This window comes from Anomaloglossus baeobatrachus, chromosome 2, assembly GCF_048569485.1.
Source record: "Anomaloglossus baeobatrachus isolate aAnoBae1 chromosome 2, aAnoBae1.hap1, whole genome shotgun sequence".
NCBI lineage: Eukaryota > Metazoa > Chordata > Amphibia > Anura > Aromobatidae > Anomaloglossus > Anomaloglossus baeobatrachus.
Window position 1 is genome coordinate 219,800,952 of NC_134354.1, and position 17,146 is coordinate 219,818,097.

Below are 17,146 nucleotides of genomic sequence, written 5' to 3' on the forward strand. Positions count from 1 at the left end.
GCATCTATGCTGCTAGCCACACCCTATTTTGCTGTTGTCCACGCCCCCTCAATGCTGGACACACACACTCGGATGCCTTCCTTGTTCCCTCCTACTGCTCTGTCGATGCTGGCCACGCCCCCTTTGCCTGCCCCTTCTACCCAGGGATCCTCACGTGACCGGCTCATCTCCTCAGCGGCCACTTCAAAAACGTCTGTTCTGCAACTGAGGTAAGTGTACCAGTAGCAGCAGGGAGAGTGCAAAGTGGCTGCAGGAGGGAGAAGCAGGGTAGCAGCACTTGTCAGGTTGGGTCTCTCAGTTTCTACTTTTGCTAAATGTATTTGTTTTTTTTCACCTTCATAGTGCGCATGACCCAAACTCCGGGATCATGTGCACTGAGTCAAAGTCCCCCGTTGGAAACGATGGAGAGATGAAGAGATCATCCTGTGACTCTGTGTATTCATTATCATGATAGCACACATGTGGCGCCCCAGGACCTGGTCGCCACAACAGCATTGCCCCTCCAAAGGGTTAATGCTGAGCCTGGAGGTAATTGGGAGGTCTATTGGCCAGTAAGTTTAACATCCAATGCAGTTTCTCCCTCAGGTCAGCAGGGGGAGCTCTGAACCTGGAGTTCCAGGGAGCATTCCTTAAATCTGGCCTGAGGGAGGGGTTAGTGTTCAGTCTGTAGGAGAAAGCAGAGAGTGCAGATGTAGAGTGTGCTGTCCTGTGGAACTGGGGCCTAGAGCTGGAGCAGCTTGGCCCAGTGAAGCAGGAGGAGCAGAGAGGCACAGAAGAGACTCGGACATCGGAGTCTGTGGCCACCAGGGCCTAAAATACTCCCTGGTAGCCGAATCCGAAGGGCAGGAGAGCTGCAAGCACCTGGCCCATAAACAGCCCGAAGGTACAGCTGCATCAACAGGGCCCGGTGTGGACTCCAGCAGAGAAGCACCAGAGAGGGCCTGTGCAGCCTACCACAGAGGGAAAGGGACGTACCACCGGTCCCAGCAGCAAGAGGGCCATTGCTAAATTCAGAGAGCAGGGTCCTATCACAGTAAGGAAAAGAACAGGAGTAGGCCTCATGCTCATCTGGCCAAAACGACATCTCAGTTACTTCCAGGCCGGCCGGAACCCTCTACCACCCGTAACGGTCTCCCAGGACTAACCGTTTGTGAAGTAAAAGAGGAGAAGGTAAAGAGACTGTTGTTTGTGCCTGTTTCTTTCATTGCCTGTCGGCCCTGCACCATGTTGTCCACACAACACCATAGACTCTCACGAGCACCAACAGTGTCCCCGGGGCACCGCTCCACCTGTGGGGAGCAGTACCACCATTGCTGCCATATCATCACCCCGGAGGCTTCACACAGCAGCGGCGGCTTAATAGCCGCAAACCACAGGTGGCGTCACGAAATAAAAACTTTAATTACTCCCAAGTCACCAGCCATTTTAACTGATACCCACCAGGGCCACGGAGCCGGGCCCCGCCGCCACTGACGACCCCAGGACTAGTCCGGCCAGGCACCGGGTGTCCCATAGCCCTGGGGTGGGCGAGTCAATTTTGGCGTCACGAACAGGATTTCGTGCCCGGTCCCACCGGGTACTGTGCGCCTGCAGAAACTGTGTTTAAAAGACTGTGTTACTGGTTGAAAACTGCCGCCGCCATTAGCCTCGCTGAGTGCAGGAAGAAGGGGGGCGTGCCCGATAAAGAGCGCGAAGGGAGCGCGCCATCAGAGCAGAGTGCCGTTAACCCCGCACGACCCAGAAGGGAATTTGAAAAGGAAGCGGAGCCTGGTAAGGTCCACTAAGGGGGAGGAAGATGTCCGACACAGAGGGAGAGCAGGTGGCTGTAGTAGCCCAAGACGCAGCAGCACCGGCCGATGTAATCCCAGTCGCCGTCGCCCCAGCCCCCGTTGTAGCGCCGGTAATGCCGATCACAATGCCGTACATCCCGGGAGCAGAATGGCTGCCGCAGTACTCCGGGGAGTCTTATACCCTGAGCGACTTCAGAGAAAGGCTGCACAGCTTGTTTAGAGTGTATCCGCTGACTGAGAGGCAGAAGGTGGGCATATTAATGGGGCAGCTAGCCGGCGCGGCCCAGCGTGAAGTGAAGTCCTGGCCTGATACAGATAAAAGGGACAGCAACCCAGATACTGGCCAAGTTAAAGAGTACTTTTGACACCCGCACCGCAGCAGAAATAAAGATGAGATTCTTTGGGTGCAAACAACGGGCCACAGACAGCATAAGGGACTATGCCTTAAACTTGCAGGAGGCCCTGAGAGCAATTAAACAGGTGGACTCAGAGAGTGTACGTGAAGAAGACAAACGCCTAACTGAGCAGTTCATAGAAGGGCTCCTGTCAGACGCCCACAGGACACAGCTGCGTATCATGGTCCTGCAGAACCCTGCTCTGGACTTTGCAAAGTTTAAGGACCAGGCCATCTGGGTACTGAGAGAATCTACACCGAATGACCCAGTACCCCTCCGGCCTCTTGCTATCACGTACCCAGTGGTGGTGCCTGCAACACGAGCCGCTGCAGGGGCTGAGGCGCAGTCCCTGGATAAGGATCCCGCTGCAGAGCTCAGACAGCAGGTCCAGGAGCTGACCAAGACTGTAGCTGCCCTTGCCAAGACCGTGCAGTCTCTACAAGTGACCCCATCGCCTGCAAGAATCGACTTGGCCTCCAGCCCAGATGACGTCCCATGGATGCGACAGAGGAGGATTACGCCGACCCGAGGAAAAGACACAGACCGGTATGATTCAACGGGACAACCGATCTGCCGCCGCTGCAGCCAGGCGGGCCATATTGGAAGACACTGTCCTTTAAATGGGCCGAACCTGGGGCCAGGAGCCAACCCCCAGGTGTAAGGAAGCCCGGCTCAAACCCCAGTCGCAGCAAGTATGTAGGAGGATGCCCGGTCCTTCCTATTGTGCTGGATGGGATCCCTTTGAATGCCCTCCTGGATACGGGGTCCCAGGTAACAACCATCCCTTATAAACTGTACAAAAGATATTGGGCTGATTCAGACATTGACCATGGCCCAGATTATGATTTAACAATTGTGGCCAGTAATGGTCAGCCCTTGCCTCAAATTGGGTACAAGGAAGTAACCATTAAAGTGGGGCGGGTAGAATTGCCATGTCAGGGGATGATAATTGTAGATATTGATCGCAAGGAATCTAACCCACTGCTAACCATTGGTACAAATGTGATGGAAAATTGTATTGCCGAAGTGATAATTTTGTTGCAGCAGGCGTCTGAAACTGCCAGCTCCGGGCAGCAGCGTGCTCTACAGAGGGAAATCCGAGCCCTGATGAGGAGGCAGCAGGTAGAGCTGGCTGGAGGAGAAATTGGCAGTGTGAGGGTAAGTGACACCCTCCCCATTGCAATACCCCCAAGAAGTGAAATGTTGATATGGTGTCGGGCAGCAATAGGCCTCAAGGGTCAAGATTACCAGGCCTTGGTAGAACCGGTTTATTCAGACAGCAGGCCTGGAGTCCTGATAGCCAGAGGGGTAGCAGACGTCCGCAAGGGAAGAGTGCCCGTCCGTGTCCTGAATTGTGGGGAGGAGGAGGCCAAATTGCCCCGGTACGCCACTGTAGCAAAACTGTACACTGTCAGTAACAATACCATCAAAGCAGTGGAACCCTTGATCCCGTCTGACCAGGCGGAAGACAATGGCTCCAAGGGACAGCTGGAAGACTGGTGCCAAAAATTACATGTTGACACCGACTCCACCCCTCACACCAAAAGCATGGGGTTTACCGGGTGGTACAGGAGTACGAGCGGGTCTTCAGCAAACACCCCCTAGATTTTAGGCAGGTAAAAGGGGTTAAACATCAAATCCCCACGGGTGATCATCATCCTCTTAAAGAGAGATACCGCCCTGTACCCCCAGCACAGTATCAGCATGCCAAAGAAATGTTACGGGAAATGAAGGAGGCTGGGGTTATCAGAGATAGTTGTAGCCCCTGGGCAGCTCCACTAGTGCTCGTAAAGAAAAAAGATGGTACAATGAGAATGTGCGTAGATTACAGACAAATTAACCGCATTACACATAAAGATGCTTATCCACTACCCAGAATAGAAGAGTCACTAACAGAATTAAAATCAGCTAATTATTTCTCCACCCTGGATCTCACCAGTGGGTATTGGCAGGTTCCCGTGGCAGAGGCGGACAAGGAGAAGACTGCATTCACGACACCAATGGGTCTCTGCGAGTTCATTTGTATGCCGTTCGGGCTCTGCAATGCCCCAGGGACATTTCAGAGATTGATGGAGTGCTGCTTGGGCCATCACAACTTTGAAACCGTGCTATTGTACCTGGATGACGTCATAGTCTACTCCAAGACCTACGAAGACCGCCTGAGGCACTTAGCAGAAGTGTTTGAGTCCTTGTCGGAGTATGGCCTGAAGATAAAGCCGTCCAAATGTCACCTCTTGAAGCCAAAGGTACAGTACCTGGGTCATGTGGTCAGCGCAGAAGGTGTGACACCTGATACGGAGAAAGTCACCGTAATCAAGGACTGGCCAAGACCCACCATGGTAAAGGAGGTGCGGCAGTTCCTTGGGCTGGTGGGCTACTACCGAAGGTTCATTGATGGTTTCACCAAGATAGCAGCGCCTCTTCAAGATCTCCTGGTGGGCCAGCCAAAGAAGGCTAAGAAGCAAAGCCCTCCATTTGAATGGAAAAGTCAAATAGAAACATCTTTTGTCCGGCTGAAAGGGCCTCTCACGGGAGAAGAAATTTCTGGCCTACCCTGACTACAGCAAGCCGTTTGTACTGTACACAGACGCCAGCAACGTGGGACTGGGAGGAGTTCTGTCCCAGGTGCAAGGAGGCCGGGAGAAGGTGATAGCTTACGCCAGTAGTTAGCTTCGTCCCACAGAAAGGAATCCAGAAAACTACAGTTCCTTCAAGCTGGAGTTCCTCGCTATTGTTTGGGCAGTGACTGAACGCTTCAAGCACTATCTTGCGTCGGCCAAGTTCACCATCTTCACGGACAACAACCCGTTGACACATCTGGCAACAGCCAAGTTAGGTGCGTTGGAGCAGCGATGGATGGCCCGGCTGTCTAACTTTAACTTTACCATCAAGTACCGGGCTGGCAAGAAGAATAACAATGCTGATGCGCTGTCCAGAATGCATCACTTACCCGAGTCTGGAGAAGACCTGGATGAACTCGAAGAGATAGAGTTACCGGCTTTCCATCACCAAGGTGTTTCCCAGTGTGAGCATGCTGTAGGAGTGAAGCGCTCGAGCCAGCACGAGGTCTCGGTCAACCCATTACTCCACCATAATTGGGAAGAGACACAGAACGGTGACCCGGCCGTGCGATTGGTCAAAGAAAAGCTAGCACAAGCTGAGACCCATCTCGGTCCAGACGCTCCACAAGAAGCCCAGCAGCTGTGGAAGGAGAGGGGACAACTGTTCACCTACCAAGGCAAGCTCTGCAAGAGATATGTCAACTGGCGAACGAATGAACTCGTCTGGCAGATAGTGGTCCCACAGAGGGATGCTCCAATGGTCCTAGCAGCTTACCATGATAAAGCAGGACACTTCGGGTGGAAGAAGTTGGAGACCCTACTCCGCGATCGGTTCCACTGGGTGCACATGAGAAAGACAGTCGAGAAGTGGTGCCGAGACTGTGGTCCGTGTAACCTGAGGTGGAAGGATGATGCCAGCCAGAGATCTTCCCTACAGCCAATTGTCACGAAGCAGCCCCTGGAGTTGGTGGCCCTGGACCACGTGAAGTTAACAGCAAGCCGGTCAGGCTACGTGTACGCCCTCACCATTGTGGACCATTACTCTCGTTTCCTGGTAGTAGTGCCGGTGAAAGACCAGACAGCCAGAACAGCAGCTAGAGCATTTCAAGCATACTTTTTGTCGACCTCACGGTTATCCGGAAAGGGTACTGACTGATCAAGGTCCTGCATTCGAGGCAGAAGTGTTCCGAGAGTTCTGTAACATGTACGGTTGTAATAAAATCAGAACACCACCATACCACCCCCAAACCAATGGATTGTGCGAGAAGATGAACCATGTGGTTATTGATATGCTCAAGACTCTACCTCTAGAAGAAAGAAACCAATGGCCAGAGAAGTTACCAGATCTGGTAGATCTGTATAACCATATCCCAGTAAATTCGACCAACTGCAGCCCTGCTTACCTGATGCGAGCAAGACCTGGCAAGTTACCTGTAGACTTTGAGATGGGAACTGTGTCACCTGAAGCGGTTCAAGAGATAGAAGATTGCGGTACTGCTGTTGTCGCTCTGTATCCCAAAGTCCAGGAATGCGTAGAAAAGAGCCTGTCCCAAGCAAGAATGAGACAAGAGCAGAACTACAATCAAACAGCCCCAGCAACTCCCTTAGCACCTGGAGAACAGGTCCTCAAAAAAAAGCGGAGGGCGCATAAATTAGATGATCAGTGGGAGATTGAACCCTACACCATTATTCCCTCCAACTTTTACAATAGTAAGGTAGGCCTCATAAGCAAAGATGAAGGCAAGAGCTATCTAACAGTTTCTAAAGACCGCCTGAAAGCGTGCCCTGAGCGGTGCAAAATCCAAAAAGAAGTGGAAGAAATTCAAGAAAAAGAGGAAGAGATGATACAAACAATCCTTGGCAAATTCCCCAAAACTTGGACCCGAATAAATAATGCCATAGTGGTACCAGTCTTGACGTTCCCGCAGTTGGTCGAGCCAGAGACAGAAGATGCATGCGGCATCCACTACTGGAAAGGACGAAGCATGGAACATTTTTTGACAACGGCAAAAAAACGGACTATGTCAGATCCGGATCCGGCGTTATCCGGCATATGCCGGAAACCAACGATGGATCCAGTTTTTGTTTCTGGGCATGCCCAGACATTGTGTAAATTCACTTCTGGTCACAGAAAAAATCTTTCTCTCTCTGTCGATGTCTGTCTCGTTCTCTGTCGATGTTGGTCTCACTCGCTCTGTCTGACAGTCGGTTGGTCTCTCCCTCTCTCTCCCTCCTTCATACTCACTGACCACCAGTGCAGCGCTGCACATCTGTCACACTGATCTGGCAGCTTCTCCAGCTTTTGAAAATGCCGGCCGCTCATTATTCCATCTCGTATTTTCTTCTTCCCCCGCCCACAGGCGCCTATGATTGGTTGCAGTCAGACACGCCCCCACGCTGAGAGACAGCTGTCTCACTGCAACCAATCACAACCGCTGGTGGGCAGGTCTATATCTTCCAGTAAAATAAATAAATAAAAAAAACGGCATGTGGTAACCCCAATTTTGATACCAACCAAGTTAAAGCCACACGGCTGATGGCTGGTATTCTCAGGATGGGGAGCCCCACGTTATGGGAAGCCCCCCAGCCTAAAAATATCAGCCATCAGCCGCCCAGAATTGCTGCATCCATTAGATGCGACGGTCCCAGGATGCTACCCGGCTCATCCCGATTGCCCTGATGCGGTGGCAATCAGGGTAATAAGGAGTTAATGGCAGCCCATAGCTGCCACTAAGTCCCAGCTTAGTGATGGCAGGTGTCTATGAGACACTCCACATCACCAAACTGTAGTGAAAGTAAATAAACACAGACACCGAAAAGTCCTTTATTTAAAATAAAAGACAAAAAACACCCTCTTTCACCACTTTATTAATACCCAAATACCCCTCCAGGTCCGACTTAATTCACTCGAGGTCCCATAACGCTTTCAGCTTCGCTACATCGGAAGTTGACAGGAGTGGCCTTAGAACACCGCCACTCGCTGTGAGCTCCACAGAGCAACTGAAGTGAGTTACGCTGTTAGCGGTGACGTCACTCAGGTACTGCTGATGTGTGTGCGGTAATGCCTGCGTGTGTGTGGTGATGATGGGGGCCGTAGTGCCTGTGTGTGTGTGGTGATGATGGGGGCGGTAGTGCCTGCGTGTGTGTGGTGATGATGGGGGCGGTAGTGCCGGTGTGTGTGCGGTGATGATGGGGTCAGTAGTGCCTGCGTGTGTGCAGTGATGATGGGGGCGGTAATGCCTGTGTGCGTGCCGTTATGATGGGGGCGGTAGTGCCTGCGTGTGTGCGTTTTGATGATTGTGGCGGTAGTGCCTGCGTGTGTGCGGTGATGGGGCGGTAGTGCCGGTGTGTGTGCGGTGATGATGGGGTCTCTCTCTCTCTCTCTTTGGCATGAGAAAGAAAAAAAAAACTGATCCGTTTTTTGCTGGATCCGTCGCATTAGTTTTTACACAATCTGCGACAGATTCATTGCATCAGGCATAAACCGAATTGTGCCTGACGGCAAAAAACGGATGTGTGAAAGTAGCCTTATATTCTGTTTTTGTAAGCATTAGTATTCTGGCTTTTACAGTTCCAGATGTGACTTGCTACTTTTTATTGTCTTTAGCAAGAAGCCATGGCTTCTCAGGATTCTGAGGCTTGACTTTTGGCTGCTCTGCAAAATTTCCCTGTGAGGAATTTTTTTAGCATCCTCTTCACTAACCATGCAGATGCTTTGGAATGCAGGTGTAGGCCCCTTCAATTTGCAAGTGCTGCAATGTGCTTTCTAATAAGAAAATTCCAGCATTTGCCAACTGAAGGGACTGTAACTGCAGAGCATCGGTAAGATCAGTGCAGAAAATAGTGACTGTGATCTGATCTTGCATGCTCTGTGATCTGATCTTGCATACACTGTCAATTCAATCGTTTCATGGCATTGCTGCCCTTATCAGGAACAGACTGAATGCTGAATATAAGTGCCTAGGCCACTCTGTAGAATCTAAAAAATACCTTTATTATACTTAGGGGGTGGGCAGTTCTGATAGATGTGGATGATTTCGGGTTCGGCACCTCTTCGATCTTGTGCAGTCTTTCCTTCCTAACTCCATGTGGATGACACATTCTATGTCATCCACACAGAGGCCGCCATTGCACTCCTGCGAATGTGGTCTTTGATCTGCCGTGCTGAGAGCAGAACAAAGTAATGTAATGTGCAGGCGCTAAGGAAGGTCAAAGACTGACCACGCATGCCCACTGTAATAGTTTGATCTGCTCTTGGGAGGGTAAATCAAAGTGCACATACGCAAGAGAGCAATGGAGACCTCTGTGTAGATGACGTAAAACGCGTAATCCAGACGGGGCTCAGAAGGGCAGCGATCGCACAAGATGGAGGAGGTGCCAGACCCGAGAGAAGCGACTCCCATCGGACCCGACCGCCCCCCTGGGGAAGTATAGTAAAGGTATTTTTTATGTTCTACAGAGCAGCCTAGGCACTTATATACAGCATTCTAGAATTCTGTTTATAAGGGCTTACTGGTGCTGGCCGCCGCTTGTAATGCAAAAACCTGGTGACAGGTTTCCTTTAAAGAGCAGGGAATTATACCTGAAGGCCGAGATGCCTTCAGAGAAGAAGCACAGGTATTTCAATTATATAAGAAAAGTTATTGTTATGAGGAGTTGAGACATATAATCGTGGGTCAATTAATGGTGGAAAACTTCAAAGGGAATCTGTCAACATGTTTTGCAATGTAATCTGATAGAAGCATAATTTAGAGACAGAAAGCATGATTCTAGGGATGTATCACTGGACTGCTTGGTGCACTTTTGATAAAATACCGGTTTTGTATGATGTAGATGTAACACCGCTAAAACTTCTGGGTTCTATATAGCCCAGCTACATACCCGATTGATAGCTTCCTGTTTACACTGTGTATTGTCAGCATATTGCCAATCAGTGATGGGGGCAGGGTTACACAGATTAGCCTTGCTGACCTACACATGAGTCCTAGTCCTCTAGTGATAACTTCCTGTTGATAAATAGGGATGAGCGAATCCGAACTATAAAGCTCAAGTTTCATACTCGACACTTAGGCTGGCATCACACGCTACGATATATCGGGCGATATGTCGTCGGGGTCACGGATTCTGTGACGCACATCTGGCATCGCTAGAGATATCTTAGTGTGTGACAGCTACGAGTGACTGTTAACGAGCAAAAATACTCAATTTATCGTTGCTCGTTGACACGTTGCTCATTTTCAAAATGTCGTTCCTTTTTCAGCGCGCCGGTTGTTCATCGTTCCCGAGGCAGCACACATCGCTACGTGTGACACCCCGGGAACGACGAACACAGCTTACCTGCGTCCCGCCGGCCATGCGGAAGGAAGGAGGTGGGCGGGATGTTATGTCCCGCTCATCTCCGCCCTTCCTCTGCTATTGGGCGGCCGCTGTGTGACGTCGCTGTGACGCCGAACGTCCCTCCCCCTTCAGGAAGAGGATGTTCGCCGCCCACAGCGAAGTCGTGCGGGAGGTAAGTACGTGTGACAGGGGGTAAACGACTTTGTGCGCCACGGGCAATAAAATGCCCGTGACGCACAAACGACGGGGGCGGGTTTGATCGCTCATGTGATCGCACGATATATCGTCCCGTGTGATGCCAGCCTTAGTGTCCGGGGCTTGAACTTGAAAATGGATTGTGTCCAGGTTTGGAGTCGTCCAGATGCTGTTCATAGGCCTTAACTTCACAAAATGATTAAAAAGAAATTGTCAACGTTCCAACTTAATCCAATAGTGTAATGTCCCACAATGCCCGTCTAATCCTATGAAGCTTTGTTCTGAGAACATTCTCAGAACGACTAGAGATGAGCGAACCTTAAGGCGGCCTTACACGCTATGATATATCTAACAATATGTCGTCGGGGTCACCGAATTCGTGACGCACATCTGGCATCGTTAGAGATGTAGTACCGTGTAACACCTCCGAACGACTGTTAACGAGCAAAAATACTCACCTTATCGTTGCTCGTTGACACGTCGTTCATTTTCATAATGTCGTTCCTCCTTCTGCGCGCCGGTTGTTCGTCGTTCCTGAGGCAGCACACATTGCTACGTGTGACACCCCGGGAACGACTAACATCACCGTCCCTGCGGCCGCCTGCAATGAGGAAGGAAGGAGGTGGGCAGGATATTCCGTCCGCTCATCTCCGCCCCTCCGCGTCTATTGGGTGGCCGCTGTGTGGCATCGCTGTGATGCCGAATGTCCCTCCCCCTTCAGGAAGAGGATGTTCGCTGCCCACAGCGACGTCGTTAGGGAGGTAAGTACATGTGACGGGGGTTAACGACTAGGGCGGGTGCGATCGCACGATATATCATGTAGCATGTAATGCCACCTTTAGGCTTGGGGCTCGGAAAATGACGGGAAAATCAGCCAGGTGAGTATTGTGTTGTGCTGGCGTCTGAGTGATGCCCTGCATTGTGCACGCTGTGGGTACTGTTTCTTTGGCTCAAATTAGGCTTACAGATGTGTAGTTTAAGGAGAATTTAAAAAATAAATAAATAAATAACACTGCCCACCCACTTCCGTAAGTGTTTTGCTATGGGCCAAAAACAAAAAAATTTTCAGAGGTCGGTAGTTTTTTTTTTTTGTTTTTTATTTTAATTCTCTGTGAACTACACATCTTAGTACGCTAAATGTAAGCCTAATTTGAGCCAAACACACTCATCTCACAGCGCGCACAATGCTGCTCAGCACTCAGACAGTGCGATACTTACCTGGCTGATTTTCATGTCATTTTCTGAGCCTGAACCCCAAGATCCGAGCCTAAGGTTCGCTCATTTCTAAGAACGACGCTCCATAGATCACTCCCAGTTAGCGGTAGATACGGAGGTTCTCACTCTTGCTAGTAATCTGGGTCTGTAGCTGACCGGGAGTGACCAATGGAGAATTGTTCTGAGAACTTTCTCAGGACAAAGCTACATAGGATTCAATGGGCATTTTTGGACATTACACCATTGAATGTAGTACAACAAGGAAAGAAAACGATCAAATGCCCAATGTTAACATGTATCAAAAATATTTAATACAATACAAATAATTATAAATGCAACAAGTTCATGGTGGAACATCATACATACATTTTATATATATATATTATACACACACACATATATATATATATATATATATATAAATATATAAATATACACACATACATATATACACGTATATATTTTGTGAGACAGGAGATATAGCTCAGCTGGGATCTTTGCTTTGGTCCAAGCGAGTGGCTATGGGTTCACAGATGACATTGGCAGACTGTCAGGTTCCACACAGATACGGGCACTGCCATGTTTATTGTGTACACTTATCTCTCAGTGTTACACATGCAAAAACAGGAAAATAAATGTCTAAGGCTGTCTGGCCACTAACTGACAACAGAATGCTAACTACAAAATAAACCTATGTAACAAACAAAACAGTATTCTCTTACTGTGTCAGTTCCTCAGCACAGCAAGCGGAGGTATGGAGCCTCAGCACCAGCAGCCATGAGCCTGTCCTGCTCTCCTCAGCAGTCTTTGTTCTGAATGCCTCCTGATTAATTCAGGTCATCCAGTGAGGAATAAAAACCTGGATTGAATGTGGAGAAGGGAGCAACCAGTCCTACTGCCATTCCTACTGATTGCTCCAGGAAAAACCGAGCCCAAAATTACACTGAAATAAACAGACTTCAGTGACTAACTTATTGCTGAACCAAATATAACTTTCCCATCCTTTCCCAGTCCATTTGCATGGGCTGCCTGCTCCACAGTCAGTACATGGAGGCATATGAAATGAACCATGGGGAAGCATACCTGTTCTCTAGTACTTCTAGTACTTCTAGTTCTCTAGTACTCTCTAGTACTTCTCCCCACGGCATCTCACAATATATATATATATATATATATATATATATATATATATATATATATATATATATATATATATATATATATATATATATATATATATATATATATATATATGTATGTATGTGTATCAATTCATGCAAATAAACAACAGACTGGGGTCACATTAAAAAGCTAAAGCATTATTATATATGCTCATATGGGGATATAGGTCAAGACTTATGTTAGTAAATAGCCGGCTAGTCCCCATTTCAATTGCAGAGGAAACCCATAGAGATCACAATGAGACCAGAGATGTATTCACCGAAGTAGTATAAGGCAACATACCTTTGCAGCATATAAAATGGTCACCACAGTCAAAACACCCTACACGTGTTTCAGCTTCCAGAGTCCTTCATCGGGGGTGTTTCCAAAGACTAGAAGGGGAGGTTTATATACTACCTGTGTACAATTGCTACTTAGTACTACTTAGTATTTCTGGTCTCAATGGGATCTCTATGAGTTTTCCCTGCAATTGAAATGGGGACTAGACGGGCTATTTACTAACTTAAGCCTTGACTTATATCCCCATTGTGGTAACTGGACCATAGTGACCCCTAGTGACATGTTTAACTGCAGCATGAGCATATGTAAAAATGCTTTAGATTTTTAATGTGATCCCAGTCGGGTTTTTGACTGTGGTGACCATTTATTATAAGCTGCAAGTATTTATTGTCTTATACTACTTTAGTAAATATATCTGTGGTCTCAATGTGATCTCTATGGGTTTTCCCTGCAATTGAAATGGGGACTAGACGAGCTATTTACTAACATAAGCCTTGACCTATATCCCCATTGTGGTAATTGGACCATAGTGACCTCTAGTGACATGGTTATTTAACTGCAGCATGAGCAAATATAACAATGCTTAAGATTTTTAATGTGATCCCAGTCTGTTGTTTATTTGTATGAATTGATACATATATATAATGTTCCACCATGAACTTGTTGCATTTATAATTATTTATATTGTATTTAATAAAAACTTTTTGATACATGTTAACATTGGGCATTTGATTGTTTCTTTCCTTGTTGTACTACATGTTTTTCATGATTTTGCCCTAAATTGATTGTCAATACATGCCGTCATATATGACGTCAACTCTTACAGATATCTTTAAATAAGATTTAGTCATATGAGTTGATATAACAATGCATGTTGCTTTACTGCAATTTTTTACCATTGGATAATGTCAGAACTTCAAGAATATTCTTTTTAATTAATAAATTGGTGAACAAGGGAGTGCGGGGGAGTCTTTATTTAAATAAAAATTTTTGTGTGTGTGTTTTTTAACTGTATACTTACCGGGTTAGTAAAGGGGGTGTCTGATAGACTCCTATCCATTATTAAGCCCTGGGCTTGATGCCATGGCCTGCTGTCAATTCAAAACTGACATTAACCCCATATATTACCCCGATTGCCACCACACCAGAGCAATCAATAAGTGTCAGGCAAAGCACCAGAATTGGTTCATCTAATGGATTTGCCACTTCTAGGGTGGCTGCAGGCTGCTATTTTTAGGCTGGGAAGGGCCAAATAACCATGGGCCTTCCCAGCATGATAATACCAGCCCCCAGCTGTCTGTTTTATCTTGGCTGGTTATCAAAAATAAGGAGAGCTCAACACTTTTTTTTTAAATGATTTAAATCAATTGTTTAAAAAAGTGGCATGAGATCCCCTCTATTTTTGTTAACCAGCCAAGGTAAAGCAGACAGCTGAGGGCTAAAGGCCGCAGCGGTCTGCTTTACCTGCACTGGTTATCCAAATAGTGGGACCTCACGTCATTTAAAAAAAAAAAAAATAATGTATTCTCTATACCTAGTCTATCCTGCAATTGTCCTGCTCATACCACCATTTTGCTTCCTTTTACAGCCCCCTAGCCCTTACTACCACCATTTTATAGCCATTTTACACATGAAAGTTCAGGTCCCCATTGATTTATATGGGGTTCAGGTCAAGTGTGGTTCCCGAACCAAACTTTTAACTAAAGTCCAGCTGAACCCGAACTTCCACGGGTTCACTCACCCCTACTGAAAAACTGATTGTATTGAAACTACAGCAAGCAGCCTAATAAGTGGCACAACCTTGGAATCAGGCTTTTAGCTCCTCCATCATACTGCTCTCAGATTAAATAGCAAAAACCTGATCACATTTTCTTTATGCAATACAATATATGCTCCAAGGGTGTCCATGTCCTTTAATACCATGTGCACTCAAAAAAAATCATACACATCTTTTTTTTTTTTCCTGTGACTGCTGGAGAGTAAGGTGTGAAATGGTAAACCTCCACATGAGCACTCTATACCTAGTACTTCAGAACTAGATAGGTGATGGTTGTGTATCTTGGATGTGTAGACATGCATATCTTAACATGTGATTTATGCTAAATTTCCAACCTCTGAGGAGGTCAAGTGCAAGAATGAGTGTAAACAGATCAACTCCCTAACCACATCAATGTCATTTGCTTTGAAAGTATGACAATCTATGCTAACACTAAGGGCTCTGCTGCATTGAAAAACACGAATCTGTCACGCTTGAGTCAGGAGAGCCTTGGCCAGTGTGTGCACTGTGATGCAATGATCATCTGAGTTATACGGCCATCTTATGCTGGCCTAACACTGCTAATTAACCTGCTGAGCTAAGCTATATTCTCAAAAGTAATAGTGTCATAGAAAGATCCATATGCAGAGGTCAGTAAAGATTGTGAATTGAGCTATGTTTTTCATATTTACTGATATAAACAATGATTAATCAATTAAGAACTTTTATATGTCACTTTATATTATGATTCACAAATTTTTATTTTGAAAAATTCTTGCTCACTTTGTTTTTTTATTATTATTATGCATTCAAGTAAAGCAAGACAATGAAAAAAGGCAAGATATGCAAATGGAACAAACCCTTGAACTGGCTAAATGCAAAAATCAGGTATGGTTGTCTCATTTGCAATTTTTTGTAATAAAAGTATCAGTCATTTAGATTTTTTAATCCGTGAGAGAAAGACCTCGCCTCACCTCGCGTAGGTGCTCTAGAGAAAGCAGTCAATAAATAAAGTGGGGTAACTCCGGCACACTACTAATTTCCCGTAAAGACCAAAGAGACATAGTAAATTGAAAAAATCTTTTTCTCTTTATTTTGCTCGTGAAAAGGTGAAAAATAGTTCTATACAAAAGTCCGCCAATAAGTCCGCCGACGTTTCGGCCAGTTGGCCTTCCTCAGGTCGGACAAGCTTATATTGGAATAAATGTGGTATATACAGGAGTATCAATGAGATTATATTGCGGGTAATGAGTCACTCTCTTGTCAGGAGGGCACAGTGGGTACGATGTTCCTATGGTACCCGCAATATGGTGACTGGGAATTGAATGTGGGGACACCACGTACCGTCAGATAAGGCACAAGACCTGTATTAAGGCAGGCTTCTAGTATACTTTATTGTGAAGGGATCATTACATATCCATATGATCCATATGTACCGCAGGCACACTTGGGTGCTCAGGAATCCTTTAGTTAAAGGTGGTTATAGCTCGAGTAGCAATTCAATACCAAGGATCGGAGAGCAGAATATAGTCAGAGGGTATATAGAAGAAGGCAGGATCTGACCCAGGTAGTTGCCTATGGCTCCAAAGGTTAGGTAAAGGAGAAGGAGAAGGACTGGACTCCACAGGACGCGCGGTTCAGTCCCCCAGCACCTCTGACACATGCCGGTAGTCGCCCGGACTCCCATCACCCTCCTGGACCTTCTCCTTTACCTAACCTTTGGAGCCATAGGCAACTACCTGGGTCAGATCCTGCCTTCTTCTATATACCCTCTGACTATATTCTGCTCTCCAATCCTTGGTATTGAATTGCTACTCGAACTATAACCACCTTTGAACTAAAGGATTCCTGAGCACCCAAGCGTGCCTGCGGTACATATGGATCATATGGATATGTAATGATCCCTTCATAATAAAGTATACTAGAAGCCTGCCTTAATACAGGTCCTGTGCCTTATCTGACGGTACGTGGTGTCCCCACATTCAATTCCCAGTCACCATATTGCGGGTACCATAGGAACATCGTACCCACTGTGCCCTCCTGACAAGAGAGTGACTCATTACCCGCAATATAATCTCATTGATACTCCTGTATATACCACATTTATTCCAATATAAGCTTGTCCGACCTGAGGAAGGCCAACTGGCCGAAACGTCGGCGGACTTATTGGCGGACTTTTGTATAGCACTATTTTTCACCTTTTCACAAGCAAAATAAAGAGAAAAAGATTTTTTCAATTTACTATGTCTCTTTGGTCTTTACGGGAAATTAGTAGTGTGCCGGAGTTACCCCACTTTATTTAGATTTTTTAAAACATTTTTTACAAACTAAAATGTATTCATGTGACATCCAGTTTGGCTTGATTTTCATTTGATGAAAACACCTGATAATAAACTGTCATACAGTCATAATGCATACCGATACAGGCACTACCAT

General features: G+C 46.8%; 1 protein-coding gene across 3 annotated transcripts in view; it reads left to right on the forward strand.

Moving 5' to 3' along the window:
- Window positions 1–17,146, forward strand: part of SYCP1 (synaptonemal complex protein 1) — an 811,750-nt gene that overhangs the window by 237,134 nt on the left and 557,470 nt on the right. For all 3 annotated transcript variants that reach the window (XM_075335624.1, XM_075335625.1, XM_075335626.1), the window contains one exon: window positions 15,525–15,598. In XM_075335624.1, coding sequence (XP_075191739.1) covers window positions 15,525–15,598 — 74 coding nt within the window. The remainder of the gene's footprint in view (window positions 1–15,524; window positions 15,599–17,146) is intronic.